This window comes from Aotus nancymaae, unplaced genomic scaffold, assembly GCF_030222135.1.
Source record: "Aotus nancymaae isolate 86718 unplaced genomic scaffold, 86718_ANA_hifiasm-v0.15.2.pri h1tg000049l, whole genome shotgun sequence".
NCBI classification, from domain to species: domain Eukaryota; kingdom Metazoa; phylum Chordata; class Mammalia; order Primates; family Aotidae; genus Aotus; species Aotus nancymaae.
This window is the reverse complement of record NW_026988463.1, coordinates 4321572-4343654: the sequence shown is the minus strand read 5'-3', so window position 1 is coordinate 4343654 and position 22083 is coordinate 4321572. Positions and strand designations below refer to the sequence as shown.

General features: G+C 52.9%; 1 protein-coding gene across 1 annotated transcript in view; it reads left to right on the top strand.

Annotated features, from left to right (window-relative positions):
• The first annotated feature begins 699 nt into the window (after nt 1-699).
• The window catches only part of CORO7 (coronin 7), a 61652-nt gene continuing 40268 nt past the window's right edge, over nt 700-22083 (top strand). The window contains exons 1-6 of the mRNA XM_064362405.1: nt 700-837; nt 4319-4415; nt 5277-5351; nt 10085-10155; nt 10650-10833; nt 14767-14843. Coding sequence (XP_064218475.1) covers nt 778-837; nt 4319-4415; nt 5277-5351; nt 10085-10155; nt 10650-10833; nt 14767-14843 — 564 coding nt within the window. The 5' untranslated portion in view covers nt 700-777. The remainder of the gene's footprint in view (nt 838-4318; nt 4416-5276; nt 5352-10084; nt 10156-10649; nt 10834-14766; nt 14844-22083) is intronic.

The window sequence follows — 22083 nt, the reverse complement described above, 5'->3', positions numbered from 1 at the left end:
TTATAATTATTTTTAGAGACAGAGTCAATTTCTGTCCCCCAGGCCTCAGTGCAATGGCACGATCACAGATCACTGCAACCTCTACCTCTTGGGCTGAAGGTATTCTCCTGCCTCAGCCTCCCAAAGTATGGGGTTACAGACATGAGCCACCACACCTGGCCGGATGCAGAGGCTTTTGAGTAGGCACGGAGGACAGGGATTTGCTTTGGATTTGGGCCCCTGTTCCCGCTCTGCCTCTTACCATTGGTGTGACCTGGGGACTAACGGCTTACACTCTCTTTGAGCCTGGCGTTTCCTGTCTCTCAAATGGAGCTTGTTAATTTCACCCCTTTCTGCGGGAAGAGGTAGATAGTGCTGGAAGGCGTGCTAGGCACACCGCAAAGACTCCACAGCAAATCCTGCACACAAAATCGCGATTGCTACAGCCTAGACCCCACGCGAGCAAGCACCGCAGGGGCCGTGGGCGGACAGCTGCGCCCCACGTGACCTCCCACCCGCGCCTGTCCGTCCCCTCAACATCAGAGCATTGCCTCGCGGGGCTGCCGAGCCGCGATCGGCCGGGAGGCGGGGCTGGCGGTGCGCGCGAGAAAGGAGAGGCCGGGGGCGTGGCCTAGCGGGCCGGAGGCGGCTGCGATTGGCAGAGGGCGTGCCGGAGGCGTGGCCGCATTGCCGGGCCCCGGGTGGGGCCGAGGCAGCGGGAGTCGCAGTTGTTCGGCGTGCACCTGAGAGTCGACGCCCCGGGTCCTCGAAGCCGCGTCCGCCGCCGTCGCCGTCGCCATGAACCGCTTCAAGGTGTCCAAGTTCCGGCACACGGAGGCTCGGCCGCCCCGTCGTGAAGTAAGTCCAGCCCGCGGACAGCGCGCTCTCGCCTACGGCCCTGGCTAGCTGCCCCTCCCCCTGCCAGGACGCCGCAAGGGGACCCGCCAGGGCCGCCTGGACCCCTTGAGTCCTCCAACCCTGGGGAACCTCCTTCAGGCCCCCGGGACCCGGCCTCTGGGCCGTTTCGTTGCCGCCGGAGGGCAGAGTCCGGCGCTCCAGTGACTCGCTCTGGCGCTCGGTGACCCCAGCGGTCTGCCCGCCTCGCCCACCTCTCCTTGGGACCCCCGAGGCGGCGCAGCCCTCCTGGTCGGCGCCCAGATCTGCAAGGCCGCCTGCCTTCCCAGCTTCCGGTCGGCCTCGCCGGCAGCCGCGGCTCGGGGCGCTGCCGGCGCTTGTCTCCTCCTCCCTGCCACCCCGGGTCGCCCCTGCCCCTGGCTGGACTGTGAGGAAACGCCTTTCTCTCCCCTGGCCCCGGCGAGCGCGTCGGCAGCACGCGCCCCTCCCTCGGGTTTCCGCCGGCGCTTCCTCCTTTCGCTGCTGGCGCAACCTCTTCCCTTATCTCAGTGATGCTGCCGCGGCTGAGTAGGGCCTGGGGAAGCCTGAGCAGGTGGAGCCCCACAGAATTGCCGAGCCAGTTGCCGGGAGACACTTCGGACCCCCAGAAGGGCAGGACTGATGAGGGGTGTGCTTTAGAGACGATGTCAGCCCTGCTCTGCCCTGCCGCTTTCGGTGTTATTTGGAAGGCCTGGGAGTGTCCTCCGATAATTGGGCCTAGGAATTGACCTCAAGTGACTCCATTAGGGAACCAGAGCAAGTCAGGGCAGTCTGGGTAGAGGCTCCGTTTTTTGTCATCTGGACAATATTGCCTCTGCTCCTGCTTTATGCTTTACTGAGCTGCTGGAGACATCGCAGTGAACACAATGGCATTTTCCTTTCCCTGTGGCACTTGTAGCCTCATCAGAGAGACAGCAAGCAGAGCATTGCAGGTTTTCTTTTTTCTTTTCTTTTTTTTTTTTTTTGAGACGGAGTTTCGCTCTTGTTACCCAGGCTGGAGTGCAATGGCGCGATCTCGGCTCACCGTAACCTCTGCCTCCTGGGTTCAGGCAATTCTTCTGCCTCAGCCTCCTGAGTAGCTGGGATTACAGGCACGCGCCACCATGCCCAGCTAATTTTTTGTATTTTTAGTAGAGACAGGGTTTCACCATGTTGACCAGGATGGTCTCGATCTTTTGACCTCGTGATCCACCCGCCTCGGCCTCCCAAAGTGCTGGGATTACAGGCGTGAGCCACCGCGCCCGGCTGCATTGCAGGTTTTCATAAGGACATTGAAGAACACACCTGAGGGGCTGGGATGGAGAATGGAGTGGGCTAATCTCAGTAGGGTGGTCAGGAAAGGCTCCCTGGAGTAGGTGGCATTTCAGCTGAAGCCAGAAGGGTGAGAATTGAGAAAGAGCCTGTGGAGGAATGGAAAGTGAGTCACAGTGGATGGAGCAGAGTGGCTGGAGCAGCATGGACAAATTAGTCTAGAGTGGTCCTGCAGAATCCCAGGGCCACTGGAAGAAGTGGGGTTTTACTCTGAATGCAGTGGAGAGCCATTGAAAAGTTACGGGGAGGGGCCGGATACCGTGGCTTATGGTAAGCCCAGTACTTGGGAGGCTGGGGTGGGTTGATTGCTTTGAGCTGAGGAGTTCAAGACCAGCCTGGGCAACATGGCAAAACCCCTCTGTACAACAAGTTACAAAAAAAAATTAGGCATGGTGGCTCACTCCTGTGGTACCAGCTGCTTCGGAGGCTGAGGTTGGAGGATCACTTGAGCCCAGGAACAAGAGGTTGAAGTGAGCCGAGATCCTGCCAGTACACACCATTCTCAGCAACAGAGTGAGACTCTGTATCAAAAAAAGAAAAAAAAGTTAGGAGGAAGTACCCATGTTTGCATCAAGACAGTCAGTGACTCTGAGTGTGGTTAAGTACTGCTTGGAGGAGTCTGGAGAATACTCGAGGGGCCCTGGTTCCTGCTCCTGGGTGGGCCTCAGTCCAGCAACATAAACAGATAGGTATGGAACCCCAGACTGTAGGGATAACTTAAAACAGTTTATGTTGGGGAGGTGGGAGAATAGGTGATCTGTTCTTTTCAGAGATATTTCCAGTCACTGTGTTTATACAGTAAACACGAATCAGGAGGAAGAAATAATAGGGTGGAACTGACGCTCTAACCATAGCAGGTGAACGTTGATCTAGAAACTTCAGGTGGTGGAGATGGTTTCCGGGGTGCTACGGGTGGGTGGATTGAGAAACGTGGGTGTTCTGTCATTGAGGGTAGGAAGGAATGCTGAATGGCGCTTTGATGACAACAGAGAAAATATGTGTACCTTGCAGATCTTAGTTTCAGAAAAGTGCTCCTTTGCCTCCCCTTGGGTGGGGATGTGTGCCTTTCACTCACTTAGGAGACTTTGTGGAGAGGCGTATCCTGATGATGCCAGGCCTTGACTGTTCCCCTCTCTGAGCTTGGGTGTTTTTCTCCTGGTACTTGGAGGAGGCCTGTCCACATTTTACATTTTCCTTTTTTTTGTTTGTTTGTTTTTGAAACTTGAGTCTCACTCGGTTGCCCAGGCCGGAGTGCAGTTGCGTCATCTCGGCTCACTACAACTTCTGCCTCCCTGGTTCAAATGATTTTCCTGCCTCAACCTCCCCAGTAGCTGGGATTATAGGTGCCCGCCACCATGCCCGGCTAATTTTTGTGTTTTAGTAGAGATGGGGTTTTGCCATGCTGGCCAGGCTGGTCTCAAACTCTTGACTTCAGGGTGATGTGCCTGCCTTGGCCTCCCAAAGTGCTGGGATTACATGTGTGAGCCACCGCGCCCGGCCCACATTTTGTGTTTTCTTTCTTTCTTTCTTTTTATTTATTTATTTTTTGTGATGGAGTCTTGTTCTATTGCCCAGGCTGGAGCGCAGTAGCACGATCTCGGCTCACTGCAATCTGCCTCCCGGGTTCAAGCGATTCTCCTGTCTCAGCCTCCCGAGTAGCTAGGATTACAAGTGTGTACTACCACGCCTGGCTAACTTTTATATTTTTAGTAGAGATGGGGTTTCACCATATTGGTCATGCTGGTCTTGAACTTCTGACCTCGTGGTCCATCCACCTTGGCCTCTCAAAGTGCTGGGAGTACAGGCGTGAGCCACCGTGTCCAGTGTACATTTTGCTTTTTCTAAGGGAATTCGTGAGTGGGGACAGAGTTTGATCTGAAGGAATATATCACGGCTGAGTGTGGTGGCTCAGGAGCCAGAGGTTGCAGTGATCTGAGATCGTACCACTACACTCCAGCCTGGGTGACAGAGTGAGACTCTGTCTCAAAAAGAAAATAAGTAAATAAAGGAATGCATCTCAATTGGTGCAGCTTTGAGCTAGAGTTCCCTGGATTATCCCCCACCTCTTGCTTTAGGCATGTGAGGAGGTGGAGCCCTGGATCTCACCACTTACTTCTTTACTCTTGATTTTCAGGCCTGGATCAGCAACATTCGAGCAGGAACCACCCCTTCATGCAGAAACCACATCAAATCAAGCTGCAGCTTGATTGCATTCAACTCCGACTGTCCAGGTGGGGGTAGCCATGAGTGTGGAAATTTGCTCACCTATTTGGTCATCGTCACCGTAGATGGGGTGGGGAGCAGGGGCAGGCTTAGTGTGGTTGGAGACTTGGAACAGAACAGCCTTTGGGGGCTCAGAGGTGAACCCCGTGTCAGGCCTTAGACCCCCATAAACTGGTAAACATGCAGTAATCTGCTTTTGATTAGGGCATGTGTGTGTAGAAACCACATGTAAGAACATGGCCGGGAGGACTGGGAGGGGACTGACACTTGTATTTCCAGCTGTCCCCTGTGCTCCCTGCTCCTCATCTGTGGGCCCTGGATGGCTAGGAATGCAAAGCTTTGAAAAGCCCACTTGTTGGTTGGCACTGTCTTGATTGCCACTGGTAACTCAGACCTCAAGCTGGCTTAAGCAAAAAAATAGATAACGTTTCAGCCTAACTAAGAGGTCAGGGGTTTCAGGCAGATTGGTACCCAAAGGATCACATGTATGTCGGCCCTGACCTCTCTGGATCTCTCAACTCTGCCATCTTGGGTGTTGTCTTCTTTCTCAGGTAAAGATGGGAAAAGTGGCAAATGGTAGCCATAAGCCCCATACAAAAGCTCCAAGCCCTTTTGTACGACCCGTGTGAAAAAGAGAGGACCTCTTGCCTAACGTCTTCTGTATCCATCTGAGGCATGAATGGTTCATGCATGGGTCCAGAACCTACCTGTGGGGCATCACTATGCAGAGGATGTGATCTTGTGATTGGTGGAGGCTCTGGGAAGGTCTGAGGCTGAGCTGCTGGGTCTCGTCTCCTCTGGGAGCCCTGGGCAGGGAGGTTGGTGGTCCTCTGGGGCCTGAAGTCAGAGCCCCTGTGTTTGTTTAACAGGTGTACTGGGCATTGTGCCTCTGCAAGGCCAAGGAGAGGACAAGCGATGCGTGGCCCACCTGGGCTGCCATTCAGGTGAGTGGGTGCCTGTCTAGTGGGTGAAGCCTGGTACTTGTACCTCCCTCCCCAGGGCCAGAAATTCATCCTCATCTGGTCCCACCACCCCATGGCTTGCCAGGTCCCTCATGTCTCCCTGTCTGTGCATTCTCTGAGGGACAGTGGGGCTCAGAAGGCTTCATCCTGGTGTAGAATTCTGGCCTGGGCAGAGAGGAGGGAAGCTGTGCGCTCCACTTGTGAACTGGGCGGAGTGGAGTGTGCAGTGGCCACTCCTAGGCTCCAGGCTTATGCTAGCTCCCTGTCCCTGCCAAGGACTCCTCACTGGATGGCTCTGAGCCCTGCATCTCCTGGAGGCCCCAGTCCACGAGGCATCCTCCCCAGCCCAGCCGCTCAGGAGGCGGCTGTGCTGGGCTGCAGGGGTGGAGATGGGCCCTCACAAAGAGACCTTTTGTCTGCTGCAGCTGCTTCTGGGGGCACCCAGCAGCCTGCCTGGCAGCCGGCCTGCCTTGAGGGAACAGTTTGCTCTCCTCAGATGGAGGCAGAGCGGCCCAGCTGGCGTCGCCTCTCCCTGTCCAGCCGCGGTGGCCACGGGCCCAGTCTTTCTGGCCTGTATTCTCATCTGCTTGTTGGGAGGCCTTCGGGTGAGGGAGGGCAGTTGATGCCTGGTCCTCAGGCTGGGTGTGCAGGGCCGTAGAGGGGTTCTGATGATGATAATGATGGTAGTTATTAACAACAGTAAAGATTTATGGAGAGTGCTCTCTGTACTAAGTACTTTAGTTCAGTTTTCTCGTCTAAACTTTTTTTTTTTTTAAGATGGGGTTTTGCCATGTTGCCCAGGCTGGTCTCAAACTCCTGAGCTCAGGCAGTCCACCCCCCTTGGCCTCCCAAAGTGCTAGGATTACAGGCCTGAGCCACTGTGCCCGGCCTCATCTAAACTTTTTTAAAAAACTTTTAAAAAGTGTGTAGAGACAAGGTCTTGCTCTGTTGTCCAGGCTGGTCTTAAATTCCTGGGTTCAAGCAGTCCTCCCAAGTCAGCCTCCCAAAGTGCTGGCATTACAGGTGTGAGCCACCATGCCCAACCAATATTACTTGTTTTTTGTTTGTTTTTGTTTTTGTGACAGGGTCTTGCTCTGTCACTCAGGCTGGAATGCAGTGGCATGATCATGGCTCACTGCAGCCTTGACCTCCTGGGCTCAAGCAATCCTCTCACCTCAGCCTCCCAAGTTGTCAGGACCACAGGTGTATGCCACCACCCCTTCAGCTAATTTTAAAAAATTTTTTGTAAAATGGGGTCTTGCTGTATTGCCCCGGCTGGTCTTGAACTCCTGGCCTCGAGCTATCCTCCTGCCTTGGCCTCCCAAAGTGTTGAGGCTGGTTAGATTACCTGTTTTAAGTAAAGAGCCTGATAATTCTTATTAAAGTTACCAAGTCATGCGCACTGCCATCCAATTTTAGAACATTTCCATCATTCCCAGAAGATCCCGTGTGCCCCTTTGCAGTTAATCTGTTTCCACCTCAGTTACCACAGCCTCAGGCAACATCTGATCTGCTTCCTGCCTCTGTAGCAGAGGTCTGCAAACCACTGTCACGGTCAGATCCAGCTGACTGCCTGTTTTTGTAAATAGTTTTATTGGAACACTGCCACACCCATTCATTGATGTATAGTCTGTGGCTGCTTTCTTGCAACAACTGCAGAGTTGAGTCGTGACCGAGACTGTTGAGCCCTGAAATCCTAGAATATTTACTACCTTGCCCTTTGCAGGAGATATTTACTGACCTCTGCTCTATCAAGTGGCCTCTCCTGCGCATCTCATGTAAACGGAATCACACGATACACGGTCTTTTGAATCTGGCATCTTTCACGTAGCATGTTTTAGAGATCCATCTGTGTTGCAGCTTGTATAACAAGTCTGTGTTCTCATCTAATCTCAAATCTCTTTGAAGTAGATTTTAAAACAATAACTCATTTTATAACTAAGAAAACTGAGACTCCCGCAAGGTGAGGAACTTACCAATTGTTCTGGCGGGGCCATAATCAGAACCCAGGTCTGTAGGAGCCCATATTTGGGTTTGATTTCCTCTCTAGTAGCTAGGACTGTAGGCACACACCACCATGCCCGGCTGATTTTTTTACTTTTTGTGGAGATGAGGTCTTGCTGTGTTGCCCTGGCTGTTCTTGAACTCCTAGCCTCAAGTGATTCTCCTGCCTTGGCTTCCCAAAGTGCTGGGATTACAGGCATGAGCCAATGTGCCTGGCTTCATGTTTGATTTTTTGATGCTTTTTACCCATGAGGGAGCCATCCCAAGTTGATGATGTTTGCAAGGTGGTGAGCCCCCTGCTACTAGGGCTTTCTAGATAGAAACTGGACTACTGTCCTGTGGGCAAGTCCATAGCCTTATTGTGCCTGCAACTGATCAGAGCCTCGCCTGCAAAAGCAGCCCTGCCAGGAAGCTTCTCATGGAAAACTGAGCTCCAGCCTCCTCGGAACCTGCCCTAGAGGTACCAGGTGCCTTCCTGCCTCGTAGGTGCCAGTGTGGGGAGAAACGGGCAGGTGAGGCTCTGGCTGCTGCCCTGCCTTCAGGGACCCCTTCAGCCTCTCAGCTCAGGGCCACTCTTGCCCTTCAGCCCAGTGGCCACGGGGGCAGAGGGTGAGCAACTTCTGGACACTTTTCTGGTGTCCAGACTGTGGGGTGGCAGCTGGGGGCCTGCTCTAGTGAGGAAAGGTAGCATCATGTCAGGCTGAGTAGCACAGGTTCTGAAGCCAGCCTTGTCTCTTAGCTGTGTGATCAGGGCAGTTACCCTCTCTGGGTTTTGGTGTCCTCATCCTCCGGTGGGGAATGCTGCCACAATGCCACCTGCTGCATCCTTGTGAGGATTTGGTGAGGTCTATTCGTGTCAAGCCCTGGGCACCTGCGGTGCCAGCACACACTGGGCACTCAGATTACCTGATTACATCATCACATCTCATTCCTGCCTCAGATACCAGCCCGCCTGTGCCAGCTGCTACACCTGCCTAGGGACCTACTTTGCCCTGCTGCACCCAGCAAGGACACCCCAGAGTGAGGGCAGCAAGGGTTCTGTGGCTTTAGGCCCAGGACTGTTGTGGTTCTGCCAGCCAGTAGGCAGGCCAAGGCTATCCCAAGGTGTGCCTGTCCATGTCTGTCCTGTCTTTTTCCTGTCTGCTCTGGCTGGGAGGAAGGCAGCTAGCAGGGGCTGGTCACTGTGCTCCCAGCTGTGGTGACGCCTCCCATCCTGTTCACACCCTCAACCTTTGCCATCCTTCATGCCTAGTCTCTACCTCCCCAATCACCCACTGCATTTTCCTCTGGGGTCTGGCTCACTCTGTGCACCCCACCTACTCCTCCCCACCTCTGGAGCTGAGCCATTCAAGTTCTTATTTATTTATTATTATTATTATTATTATTATTTTTCTGAGATGGAGTCTCACTCTGTAGCCCAGGCTGGAGTGCAGTGGTGCGATCTTGGCTCACTGCAACCTCTGCCTCCTGGGTCCCAGTTCAAGCAGTTCTCCTACCTCAGCCTCCCAAGTAGCTGGGATTACAGGCACAAGCCACGATGCCCCAGGTAATTTTTGTATCTTTTTACTAGAGACGGGGTTTCACCATGTTGGCCGGTCTGGTCTTGAACTCCTGACCTCATGATCAGCCCGCCTCAGCCCCTCAAAGTGCTGGGATTACAGGCATTAGCCACCGTGCCCGGCCGTTTATTTTTTGAGACAAGGTCTGGCTCTGTCACCCAGGCTGGAGTGCGGTGGTGTGATCTCCCCTTACTGCAACTTCTGCCTTCTGAATTCAAGCAGTTCTCCGACTTCAGCCTCCTAAGTAGCAGGTACCCGCCACCATACCCAGCTAATTTTTATGTTTTTTTAAGAGTTGGGGTTTCGGGCCAGGCACAGTGGCTCACACCTATAATCCCAGAACTTTGGGAGGCCAAGGCGGGTGGATCACGACGTCAAGAGATCGAGACCATCCTGGTCAACAAGGTGAAACCCTGTCTCTACTAAAAAATACAAAAAAATTAGCTGGGCATGGTGGTGTACGCCTGTAGTCCCAGCTACTCGGGAGGCTGAGGCAGGAGAATTGCTTGAACCCAGGAGACGGAGGTTGCGGTGAGCCGAGATCGTGCCATTGCACTCCAGCCTGGGTAACAAGAGTGAAACTCCATCTCCAAAAAAAGAAAGAGTTGGGATTTCACCATGATGCCCAAGCTGGTCTTGAACTTTTGAGCCCAAGTGATCCGCCTGCCTTGGCTTCCCAAAGTATTGGGATTATAGGCATGAGCCATCACACTCAGGTTCTTTGGTTGCAAAGTACTCAAGTCAATTCCAGCTTCCTTAACTGAGAAGCAATTTGTTAGGTGACTCCTGGGGACCTTCCACGACTGAAGGAACAGCGGGCTGTGCTGCCCTAGGAGGGGTCGGGCTAGGTGGCTGCATTTCTGCAGGTGCCTCATGACCCAAGGGGCTTCCTGCACATTTCCTGCCAACCTCCTGATACCAGAGCCGTTGGCCACCCTGGGTCAGTAGAGCCTCAGGGACATGTGTCACAGGAGGGGCCTCTGGCATTTGCCCCCATGGTGTACGGAGGGGCCTTGTAGACTTGCAGCCCGCTTCTGTGTGGGCACAAGGTGTCACCTCAGAAGCCTGGGGCTTTGCTTCCTGGCCTTGGGGGGAATCACACTGGGTTGGAAGCAAGACGTTCTGGTGGGTTCAGCCATTCCTTTCCCACAGACCTGGTCACCGACTTGGACTTCTCGCCCTTTGATGACTTCCTCCTGGCCACGGGCTCCGCCGACAGGACGGTGAGTGGAGCCAGTTAGAAGAGCTACTCCAGGTCCCAGCCTGTGGTCCAGGGCCTTCTGAGTCCCACCCCCACCCCCACAGGACTCTGCTTCCTCCCAGTCCCACACCTCCCCGCTCCCAGACTGGTCTGAGTTGCTGGCGCCACACTGGCTCCCAAGGGCTTGCCTGGAGCCCTACCTCTTGACCTAGAGCCTGAGGACAGCAGGCAGGGAGGCTGCTGGAGACAGCAGTGCCCCTGCCCGAATTCTCTCGTCTTCCTGCAGCCTCAGACCTTGCCTTAGGTGCTGAGATTCCCTCCCTCCTTTCTGGGATGTGGGGTATGCACCTGGCCCAAGCAAGCTGAGGCAGTTGGGCACTCCCCTCACCGACAGGCCAAGGGTGTGGTCTCCTGGAGTAGCCTGGTTCCAACACGGGACCTCACTGGGGTCATGGCAGCCGACTCGAGGCAGCAAGGCCCCCAACCCTGGGCTCATGGACTCGGTCTTTCCTGCAGGTAAAACTTTGGCGACTACCAGGGCCCAGCCAGACCCTGCCCTCGGCCCCTGGGGTGGTGCTGGGCCCCGAGGAGCTCCCAGTGGAGGTGCTGCAGTTCCACCCCACCTCAGACGGCGTTCTGGTGAGCGCATCAGGAACCACTGTGAAGGTCTGGGACGTGGCCAATCAGCAGCCCCTGACAGGTACAGGCCACCCTTCCCAGGGCAGCCCTGCTCTGGACAGCATTTTGTTTCTTTGTTGGCATGTTTAGTAACATAAATTTAAAAGCAGGTGTCAAAGTTTCATACTTAAATAGTATAAGAGTCTTCACATTCTCTGGGGTTGTAATAAATACCCCATCTCTCTCCACTCTCCATAGCCATCACTTTCATCCTTGTAGCTGTTGTTTTTTTCCCATTTAAAAAAATAACTTACTCAACAGGCACTGTGGCTCACACCTCTAATACTAGCACTTTGGGAGGCCTGGATGGGAGGATCTCGTGAGCTCAAGATCTTGAGACAGACTGGGCAACATAGTGAGACCCAATCTCTACAAAAAATTAAAAAATTAGCCAGGCATGATGGCATGTGCCTGTAGTCCCACCTACTTGAGAGGCTGAGGTGGGAGGATTACTTGAACCCAGGAGGTAAAAGCTGCAGTGAGCTATGATCACACCACTGCCCTCTAGCCTGGGTGACACAGCAAGATGCACTCTCAAAAAATAATAATAGCCAGATGCAGTGGCTCACGCCTGTGATCCCAGCACTTTGGGAGGCCAAAGTGGGCAGATAACTTGAGGTCAGGAGTTCGAGACCAGCCTGGCCAACAATGACAAAACCCCATCTCTGCTAAAAATACAAAATTAGCCAGGCGTGGTGGTGTGCGCCTGTAGTCCCAGCTACTTGGGAGGCTGAGATAGGAGAATCACTTAAACCTGGGATGTGGAGGTTGCAGTGAGTTCAGAGTGCTCCACTGCACTCCAACCTGGGTGACAGTGAGACTCTGTCTCAAAAACAAACAAAAAATAACTTTCGACTGGGTGCAGTGGCTCACGCCTGTAATCCTAGCACTTTGAAAGACCAGAGTGGGTGGATCACCTGAGATCAGGAGTTCGAGACCAGCCTGGCCCACATGGTGAAACCCCATCTCTACTAAATATGCAAATAATTAGCCGGGTGTGGTGGCAGTTTACTGTAATCCCAACTACTCGGAAGACTGAAGCAGGAGAATCACTTGACCCTGGGAAGTGGGGGTTGCAATGAGCCCAGATCGCGCCATTGCACTCCAGCCTGGGCAACAACAGCAAATTTCCATCTCAAAATAATAATAATAATATAATAATAATTAATAATAACTTTTTTTTTTTTTTGGAGACGGAGTTTTGCTCTTGTTACCCAGGCTGGAGTGCAATGGCGCGATCTCAGCTCACCGCAACCTCTGCCTCCTGGGTTCAGGCAATTCTCCTGCCTTAGCCTCCTGAGTAGAATAACAACTTTTTTTAACACAAAAATCAATTTTCTGTATTCTAATTATAAGCAATTAGAATCGAAATAGCATAAAAAATATCAAATACTTAAGGAAAAACTTGACAAAAGGCGTTAAACACATGTACACTAAAAACTACGGATTTTCGACAAGGTAATTACATAAAAATTCATGGAATAGACTACATTCACTGTCTCAGTTATGTCTACTAGCTGACACGTTAAGATGACAATTTTCTTTTTTTTTTTTTTTTTTTTTTTTTGAGACGGAGTTTCGCTCTTGTTACCCAGGCTGGTGTGCAATGGCGCGATCTCGGCTCACTGCAACCTCCGCCTTCCGGGTTCAGGCAATTCTCCTGCCTCAGCCTCCTGAGTAACTGGGATTACAGGCACGTGCCACCATGCCCAGCTAATTTTTTGTATTTTTAGTAGAAACGGGGTTTCACCATGTTGACCAGGATGGTCTCGATCTCTTGACCTTGTGATCCACCCGCCTCGGCCTCCCAAAGTGCTGGGATTACAGGTGTGAGCCACCGCGCCCGGCCAAGATGACAATTTTCTACATAATAATGTAAAAAGATACAACACATAATCCCATCAAAAGCTCACCAGTCTTTTTTGTTAACACAGGGTTTTCCAAATGTTACATATTTATGCTGTATTGAAAGATATTAATCCCTGAATTAACAGAATAAACCTAAGGAGGAAAATATGGAACTAAGTTAATATGGATTCTGAGTGAAGTAAAGAATAGTAGCTGACCGCAGTAGAGGGTACTCTGTCCAGTGGGAACAGGAGAACAGATGAATAACAACTTTCTTACACTTTTATTTTGATTTTTTTGACATGGAGTCTTGCTATGTTGCCTATGCTAGCTGGCCTTGAACTACTGAGCTCAAACAATACTCCTGCCTCAGCCTCTCCAAGTGCTGATACTACAGACGTGACCCACACTGCCATTATTATTACTATTATTTATTTTTGAGACGGGTTTCACTGTGTTAGCCAGGATGGTCTTGATCTCCTGACCTTGTGATCCACCTGCCTTGGCCTCCCAAAGTGTTGGGATAACAAGCGTGAGCCACTGCACCCAGCCTTTAGTATTATTTTTTTTTTGGGTAGAGTCTCGCACTGTTGCCCAGACTGGAGTGCAATGGCATGATCTTGGCTCCCTGCAACCTCTGCCTCCCGGGTTCAGGCAATTCTCCTCCCTCAGCCTCCCGAATCGCTGGGATTACAGGTGCCCACCATCATGCAGGGCTAATTTTTTGTATTTTTAGTAGAGACGGTGTTTCACTATGTTGGCCAGGCTGGTCTCGAACTCCTGACCTCATGATCCAGCCACCTCAGCTTCCCAAAGTGCTGGGATTACAGGCGCACTTTTATAATCCCAGGCACTGTGCCTGGACTATTATTTTTAAAATTATTATTATTATTATTATTATTAGACAGAGTCTCATTCTGTCACCCAGGGTGGAGTGCAGTGGCATGATCTCAGCTCACTGCAACCTCTGCCTCCTAGATTTAAGCGATTCTCATGCCTCAGCCTCCAGAGTAACTGGGACTACAGGTGCATGCCACCATGCCAAGCTAATTTTTTGAGGGGGGGATATTTTAGTCGAAACGAGGTTTCTCCATGTTGGCTAGGCTGATCTCGAACTCCTGAGCTCAGGCAATCCACCTACCTTGGTCTCTCAAAGTGCTGGGAATACAGGCGTGAGCCACTGCACCCGGCCTTCTTGTTTTTTACCCCCCAGAAATGAGATCTGACTGTGTTACCCAGGCTGATCTCAAATTCCTGGCCTCGAGTAGTCCACCTGCCTTGGCCTCCCAAAGTGCCGGGATTACAGGCATGAGCCACCATGCCTAGCCCCCACACTGTTATTTCTTGAAATAGCTTTTGGTTTTGAAAACAAACCGTTGGCCGGGTATGGTGGCTCATGCCCATAATCCCAGCACTTTGGGAGGCTGAGGCTGGTGGATCATGAGGTCAAAAGATCGAGACCAGCCTGGCCAACATGGCGAAACGCCGTCTCTACTAAAAATACAAAAATTAGTCAGGCATGGTGTCAGGCACCTGTAATCCCAGCTACTCAGGAGGCTGAGGCAGGAGAATTGCTGGAATCCTGGGAGGCAGAGATTGCAGTGAGCTGACATCACGCCAGTACACTCCAGCCTGGGTAACAGAGTGAGACTCCAAAAAGTAGTGGGGGTTAGGATTTCACCATCTTTTTAGAGTACAGTTCAACCTGGAATAGGAGGAGCTGCAGAGGATGTAGAGACGTATTTTAAGACCTCACACTAGCGGGGGAGAGTATAGATGGCAGGAGCAGAGGCATAAGGTGGGAATGACCCTGTGGAGTGGAGCCTGTGTTGGAAGTGAGCCTGGGAGGGATGAGAGAGACAGCTGGGGAGCAGGGAGCCTCGGAAGGTAGTTGAGTGATGTATAGCTGCACAGAGGTGGGGTGAAGGAAGCAGCCTGTGGTGCAGGGGAAGCCTGTGTGGGAGGAGCTGCTGCCCCTGCCCCCTTGGTTGATAGGGACCCTCTTAGCTGCTGCCTTTGCTGTAGGAGTTGCCCCCAGCAGGGCCCGCCCCACTCACTTCCTGGTGCCCTCACTGCCCGGGGCCTGACCTTTGCTGCTGCTTTGCAGAGCTGGCAGCCCATGGGGACCTGGTGCAGAGCGCCCTCTGGAGCCGGGACGGAGCCCTCGTGGGCACGGTGTGCAAGGTGAGCAGGTGGGCGGGGAGCCCCTATGGGGCTCTGTGCAGGTCTCCTGGGCTGGGCCTTCCTGGCTTGCTGTTTAGGGGACAGCGGAGCACTGAGGTCAGGATGGGCATCTGTGTGCCCTGCTCCCCAGCTGCCCCTCACACCCCCACTCACCTGCATCTGGAAGCCCCCACCCCACCTGGGCCCCTGTCAGAGCCCATGCTAGTCCCTGGTTTGCACCCTAACATCCCGACTCTCAGCCAGCCTCCCCTGGCCACCTGTCTGTTCTATCTGAACCGCCAGCCTTTCCGTGAGACTCTAGTTAAGTGGTGTCTGCACACAGGTGCTGGACTTGGCCCCAGCTGCTAGGGAGGCAACTTCCGTCAAAGACAGTTACAGACAAGAGGACCTGTTACCCGGGCCCTGCAAGAGGGACATGGTGCTTTGAACTGGTTGGACAGGCCAGGGACATGTGGCCGGTGGTGAGACACCTTTGGGAGGAGGAAGCCAAATGTTGGAGAAGAGTTGGGCGAGAGGTGTGGCTGTCCTGAGGCAGGAGGAGAGGCCCATCACTGGGACTGGGATGCACTGCGGCAGGGAGGGGGTGCTAGATAGAGGGGCACCTGGTGTGAATGTTCTGAGCAGAGCTGCTCCGGGCTGGCTGCAGCCTTGTTGAGCTGCCGGTGGTACCTAGAGGTGTCAGTGGAGTCTGGGCCCAGCGTGGCTCTGAGCAGAGTCAGGGCTGCAGGTGAAAAGGTCAAGTTTGTTCGATTTGCTGACTGTGTACTGCTGCCCCAGGAGGGGATGAGAAGAGCCTCCTGAGGGGAAGAGATGGGAGGAGGAAAGCCAGGACCTGGCTGGGGCCTGAGACCAGGGCCAGAGGGCTTCCCCAGGTAGGTGGCCCTGGGCACCATGAAGGGTCTCTGAAGACTTGTCGGGGTCACTGGGGACGAGGGCACCCATCAGCGCCCTTCTGGAGGTGTGCTGGGCCTGAAGACAAGTGAAGACAGGCTGAGAGGCGTGGGAATGGAGCACGACAGGAGCTGGCAGGGCGGGGAGGTGGACCAGACCTGAGTGTCCCACCTGAGGGCTCTGCATACTTGGACGGACCCTAGTCCAGCTTTCTCTTCTGTATTCTCCTTTTGTGGAAGCTGCCTCTCCCAGTCTTGATCAGTTTTTCTTTTGCGGTATTCATTGAGCAGAGGGTCCCAGACACTGGCCTGAGCTCTGGGCATCAATAAGGCCTCCGGGGTAGCCTCTGCTGGAGGAGATCTGGTATGCGTGCTCCAGCCTAACCATGCTGGGATGGCCTCCCAGGCAGAGTGAGCTTGAGGCAGGTCCTTGAGGGATGAGCCCTGGCTGAGAAGGAGGAGACAGGCGTCCCAGGCAGAGGGGATGGCCTGGGCAGTCTCAGCAGGACTCAGGGATGGCTGCCTTGGGATGGTGGCAAACTCTCTCTACCATTCTGTCACTGGTGTGGTGGTCCAGGCCCCGCTCCTGGGAGTCCAAGCCCCATTTACCATCACAGTTGTACAGGGAAGGACAGTGAGCAGCCCTGTGGTTCACCAGCTTGGCCACTCTTCTCCTTGCTTGCTAGTGTCTTGCCAGGAAGAGTCAGGAGTCATAGCACAGAGGAGCTCATACTGCTTCACCAGTAGACAAGTTTCCCCCACTAGACCCAGAGCTTAAAGTTGCAGAGACGAGAAGCACACATTTCCCAGGTGGGTCATGGGAGTGATGCTTAGTAGAACAACTCTCTACTTCCCCTGGTTCCTGGACCTAGGAATTCCACCTGTGGGGATGCAGCATCGCCTCCAAGCTGCATCTGTCAGCACAGGCTAGGGCCAATGGGTGCTTCATCCCCGGCTCTGCTGCCCCCTTCTTTTGCTATAAAAGGGGTACATCCTGGTGGGGGCATCCTATACCAGAAACCCTGGCGTTATGGAGCCAGGAGTCGGGGGCAGCCTATGACTATAGGGCAGCTGGTGATGCCCGTGGGTGTGCAGAGGGCAAGGGCTTGTCCTGAGCTGTGGCTGACGCTGATGGATGGGCCCACCCCACAGCAGGAGGGAGCCTGACCCCCTCTTTGCAGTGACTGGGCACATGATTTTCGGTTTATGCACTGGAGCTGCTCATGCCGTGGGCTGTCTGATGGTGATGGGGATGTGGGCCTGGTTATGGGGCTTCCCACCAGAATGCGCCCCCACTCCCACTCCATCTCCCTTCTGGCAGGGAAACCTCCCTGCTTCTGGTTCCCACTCCTGTCCCGCCGCTGTGTGGATGAAGCAGGTCTGCCTCCCAGGACCACTGAAGGTGGCTCCTGCTCCCTCCCACCTCTTCCCACTGGGTAAAGGTGTCTCCAGGGCTGGGAGAGAAGGGGCAGGTGGCCGCTAGGGGGCGCGCCCTCCTCACGGATGACCCAGCCCGGCCTGCTGTACCCCTGCTCCCTGCTTGGTCGAGCCTGGTAAGCCAGGGAGGACGTGGTCTCTGCAGTCCAGTCCCTCCCCACTGCGCCAGAGTGGCCTCAGTGTGCACTCTGAACCCTGGTTTGGACCCCGTGTTAAGATCCTGCACCTGGTGGTCCAGCTGCCCACATGGAATGTGCATTGTGTGTTCTACCCTTAGCCCCAGTCCCCAACCCTGCCCAGGGGCGGTGCTGCCCCATCCTCACCATTCACAGGGCTGGGCGGGTGGCCAGGCTTATGCCTGTAATCCCAGCACTTTTGGAGGCCAACGTGGGAGGATCATTTCAGCCCAGGAGTTCAAGACCAGCCTGGACAACATGGTGAAATCCCATCTCTGCAAATAAAAAATAAAAAAAAAAAGAAAGAAAAAAAGAAAAAAATAACCAGGCATGGTGGCACGCGTCTGTGGTCCCAGATACTTGAAGGCTGAGGCAGGAGGATTGCTTAAGCCCAGGGGTTCGAGGCTGCATTGAGCTCGGATTGGACCACTGGACTCTAGCCTGGGCAACAGAGCAAGTCCCTATCTCAAAAAAAAAAAAAAAAAAAAGCCCGGCATGGTGGCTCACGCCTGTAATCCCAGCACTTTCGGAGGCCGAGGCAGGCAGATCACGAGGTCAGGAGATTGAGACCATCCTGGTTTATACAGTGAAACCCAGTCTCTACTAAAAATACAAAATATTAGCCGGGTGTAGTGGCAGGCGCCTGTAATCCTAGCTACTCAGGAGGCTGAGACAGGACAACGGCTTGAACCCAGGAGGCGGAGGTTGTGGTGAGCCGAGATTGCGCCACTGTACTCCAGCCTGGCTGGGTGACAGAGTGAGACTCTTGTCTCAAAAAAAAAAAAAAAAAAAAAAAAAAACAGGGGCTTGGGGCTTGCCCACGTCATAGCTGGTCAGCGGTGGTGTTGTCGTCTGGACACAGGCCTCCAGTCTCTGCAGCTCTGTGGGGCAGGAGCAGCCCTGGCTGCCAGTTATCATGTTCTGCCTTTCATCTCCTGAGACCTTCTGCCTTTTTTTTTTTTTTTGAGACAGTTTCGCTCCTTTTGCCCAGGCTGGAGTGCAATGATGTTTTCTCAGCTCACTGCAACCTCCGCCTCCTGGTTTCAAGCAATTCTCCTGTCTTAGCCTCCTGAGTAGCTGGTATTATGGGCATGTGCCACCATGTCCAGCTAATTTTGTATTTTTAGTAGAGACGGGGTTTCTCTGTGTTGGTCACACTGGTCTTGAACTCCTGACCTCGTGATCCATCCGCCTCGGCCTCCCTAAGTGCTGGGATTGCAGGCATGAACCACTGCGCCCGGCAAGCCTCCGTCTCTTGCTGTCCCTCATGTCCTGCCTGTCTCTTGCTGTCCCGTCTCTCTGTCCTTGATTTCTAGTTGCTGTCTCTGGCCTGCTCTGTCATTGTCCTCTGTTCCTGTCCATCTCTGTCCTGTCTCATCCCTCGCTGTCCTCTCTGGTCTCTTGTCTTCTGTCTCTTCCTCCTCTCTGTCCCTCTTCCTCTCACTGTCTTCATCTGTCTGATCTGTCTGTCTCTCAACAGCCCTCTGAACCCGAGGCTGCAGAGTAGTGGGATGTTAACAGCCAGTCCCTGGACTATGCCTGTTACCTGCCTGGCGTGTAGCAGGTGCTTGATAAACTGCAGCTGGCAGGGCTTTGCCAGGAGTGGCATAAAACTGGGCCTCTGCAGAGGGAGACCAGGGAGACCTGGCTTTTGAGGCCCTCTCCAGACAGGCCCCTGCCTCTACTAGCCATGCGTGTGCCCATAGCCCCCTTGTTTCCCACCATCTGCCTCCTCATCTGGCCTGTCCTCCCCCAATGCCACATAACAGCAAGCTCCTTTCTCCACCTCTTTGCTCATGGTATTCTACTTTCTTCGAATGCCTCTTCCTTCCCAGCACAAGCTCTGTTTGTCCTTCGCCGACCAGGTCTAAGTTCTTCCCTGTGGTTTCCCATGACAACCTTCAGGCCCCTGAGTCCAGGACTTAACCTCAAGCTTGGTAGTAGGGGAGAGGCTACCCATCTCCCAGGGAGGGGCTGCACGCACAGCAGGAATTCACTTGGTTTTTCCCTTCGTTTTGTTTTATGTGATTTTAATTGATAGACTATTTTCTAGTCTTTAAGTTCACAGAAAAAGTGAGCAAGTAGTAGAAGGATTTTCTGTATCCTTACTTTCTTCCCCAGTGACTATGTTAAACATCTTATATGAGTGTGGTGCATTGTTACAATTGATGAACCAATCATGATACGTTATTATTATTATTTTTATTATTTGCATTGCTGGAGTGCAGTGGCACCATCTCAGCTCACTGCAATCTCTGCCTCCCCAGTTCAAGTGATTTTCGTGCCTCAGCCTCCCGTGTAGTTGGGACTCATTCCCGTGCGCCAGCACACCTGGTTAATTTTTGTATTTTTAGTAGAGATGGGATTTCACCACATTGGCCAGGCTGGTCTTGAACTCCTGACCTCAGGTGATCCGCCTGCCTCGGGCTCACAGAGTGCTGGGATTACAGGTATGAGCCACCGCACCTGGCCCATGTTGCTATTTTTAAAAATATAACAGGCATTTTATTGAACATCTTTTCTTAACTCTTTTTGGCCATTTATATATGTCTGTGTGTGTGTGTGTGTGTGTGTGTGTGTGTGTGTGTGTGTGTATTTTTTTTTTTGAGACAGAGTCTCACTCTGTTGCCAGGCACCAGGCTGGAGTGCGGTGGCACAATCTCGGCTCACTGCAACCTCTGCCTCCTGGGTTCAAGCAATTCTCCTGCCTCAGCCTCCCTAGTAGCTGGAACTACAGGTGCACGCTACCATGTCCAACTAATTTTTTGTATTTTTAGTAGAGACGGGGTTTCACCATGTTGGCCAGGATGGTCTCGATCTCTTGACCTCGTGATCTGCCCACCTCGGCCTCCCAAACTGCTGAGATTACAGGCTTGAGCCATCGTGCCTGGCCATATTTTTAAAACGTATATTTAAACCAGGTGTGGTGGCTCACACCTATAATGCTAGCACTTTGGGAGGCTGAGGCAGAAGGATTGCTTAAGGCCAGGAGTTCAAAACCAGCCTGGTCAACATAGTGAGACCTCATCTCTACAACAGAAGCTGAGGGGGGATGATTACTTGAGTCCAGGAGGTAGTTTTTGCAGTGAGCTGTGAATGTACCACTGCACTTTAGCTCGGGCAACACAGCGAGACTCTGTCTCAAAAGAAAAAAAAAAAGGCCAGTGTGGTAGCTCACGCCTGTAATCCCAGCACTTCTTTGGGAGGCCAAGGCAGACAGATCACCTGAGATCAGGAGTTCAAGACCAGCCTACCCAACATGACAAAACCTCAACTCTACTAAAAATGCAAAACATTAGCCGGGCTTGGCGGCGGGTTCCTGTAATCCCAGTTTCTCAAAAGGCTAAGGCAGGAGAATCTCTTCAACCCGGGAGGTGGAGGTTGCAGTGAGCCGTGACTGCACCACTGCACTCCAGCCTGGGTGACAGAGAGAAACTCTGTCTCAAAAAAGAAAAAAAAAAAAAGAGGCTGGGCACAATGAGTGGCTCACACCTGTAATCCTAGCAGTTTGGGAGGCCAAAGCAGGTGGAGCATGAGGTTAGGAGTTCAAGACCTCAGCCAAAAGCCCCGCCTCTACTAAAAATAAAAAAAAAATTAGCCAGACATGGTGGCGTGAGCTTATAGTCCTAGCTACTTGGGAGACTTAGGAGAATTGTTTGAACCAGTGAGGCAGAGGTTACAGTGAACCAAGATCTCACCAGTGCACTTCAGCCTGGGCGACACAGCAAGACTCTGTCTCAAAAAAAGAAAAGAAAAAAATTATTATGGCCCAGCCTTTTTTTTTTTTTTTTTTTTTTTTTTTTTGAGACGGAGTTTCGCTCTTGATACCCAGGCTGGAGTGCAATGGCGCGATCTCGGCTCACCGCAACCTCCGCCTCCTGGGTTCAGGCAATTCTCCTGCCTCAGCCTCCTGAGTAGCTGGGATTACAGGCACGCGCCACCGTGCCCAGCTAATTTTTTGTATTAGTAGAGACGGGGTTTCACCATGTTGACCAGGATGGTCTCGATCTCTTGACCTCGTGATCCACCCACCTCGGCCTCCCAAAGTGCTGGGATTACAGGCTTGAGCCACCGCGCCCGGCCTGGCCCAGCCTTTAAATAGTCAGTGGATACAGATTCTGCCCTGGTTCTTTTTTTTTTTTTTTCTGCATTTTAGTAGAGACAAGATTTCACCATGTTTACCAGTCTGGTCGTGAACTCCTGACCTCAGGTGATCCACCCGCCTCAGCCTCCCAAAGTGCTGGGATTACAGGCATGAGCCACTGCACCTGGCCCTGCCCTGGTTCTTTATGCGTGCATGTTTGTGTGCATGCACACATATACACACACGTGTGCATGGACATACACAGAGATTGTTCCACAGAAAGAAACTTCTGTACAAAGCATGGGTGTTTTATTTCAGTCCTTTTTTTCTGTTTTTCATCTTTTTTCATCTTCCCTTTGGACAATCTGAATCAGTAACTGTGCTGAATGGATGATTAGGAGGACCTCATCTTCCTGGTTAGGTGCTAAATTCTGTGAGTGCAGAAATGAGGTCGTTGTATGAGCCCCTGCATACCGGGGCTAGCACAGGGCTGAGCGTGTGTGGTGCTCACAGCCTAGAGTTTGGTTCTGGACCTCTGTTTGTCTGTCTTTGAGGGGTCATGGTGGTGATAGCACCACCTCATAGGGTAGTTGGAAGACGAGGAGAGGTCAAGTGTCTGGTATGCCTGGTGTGCAGTAGGTCTCAGGAAGGTG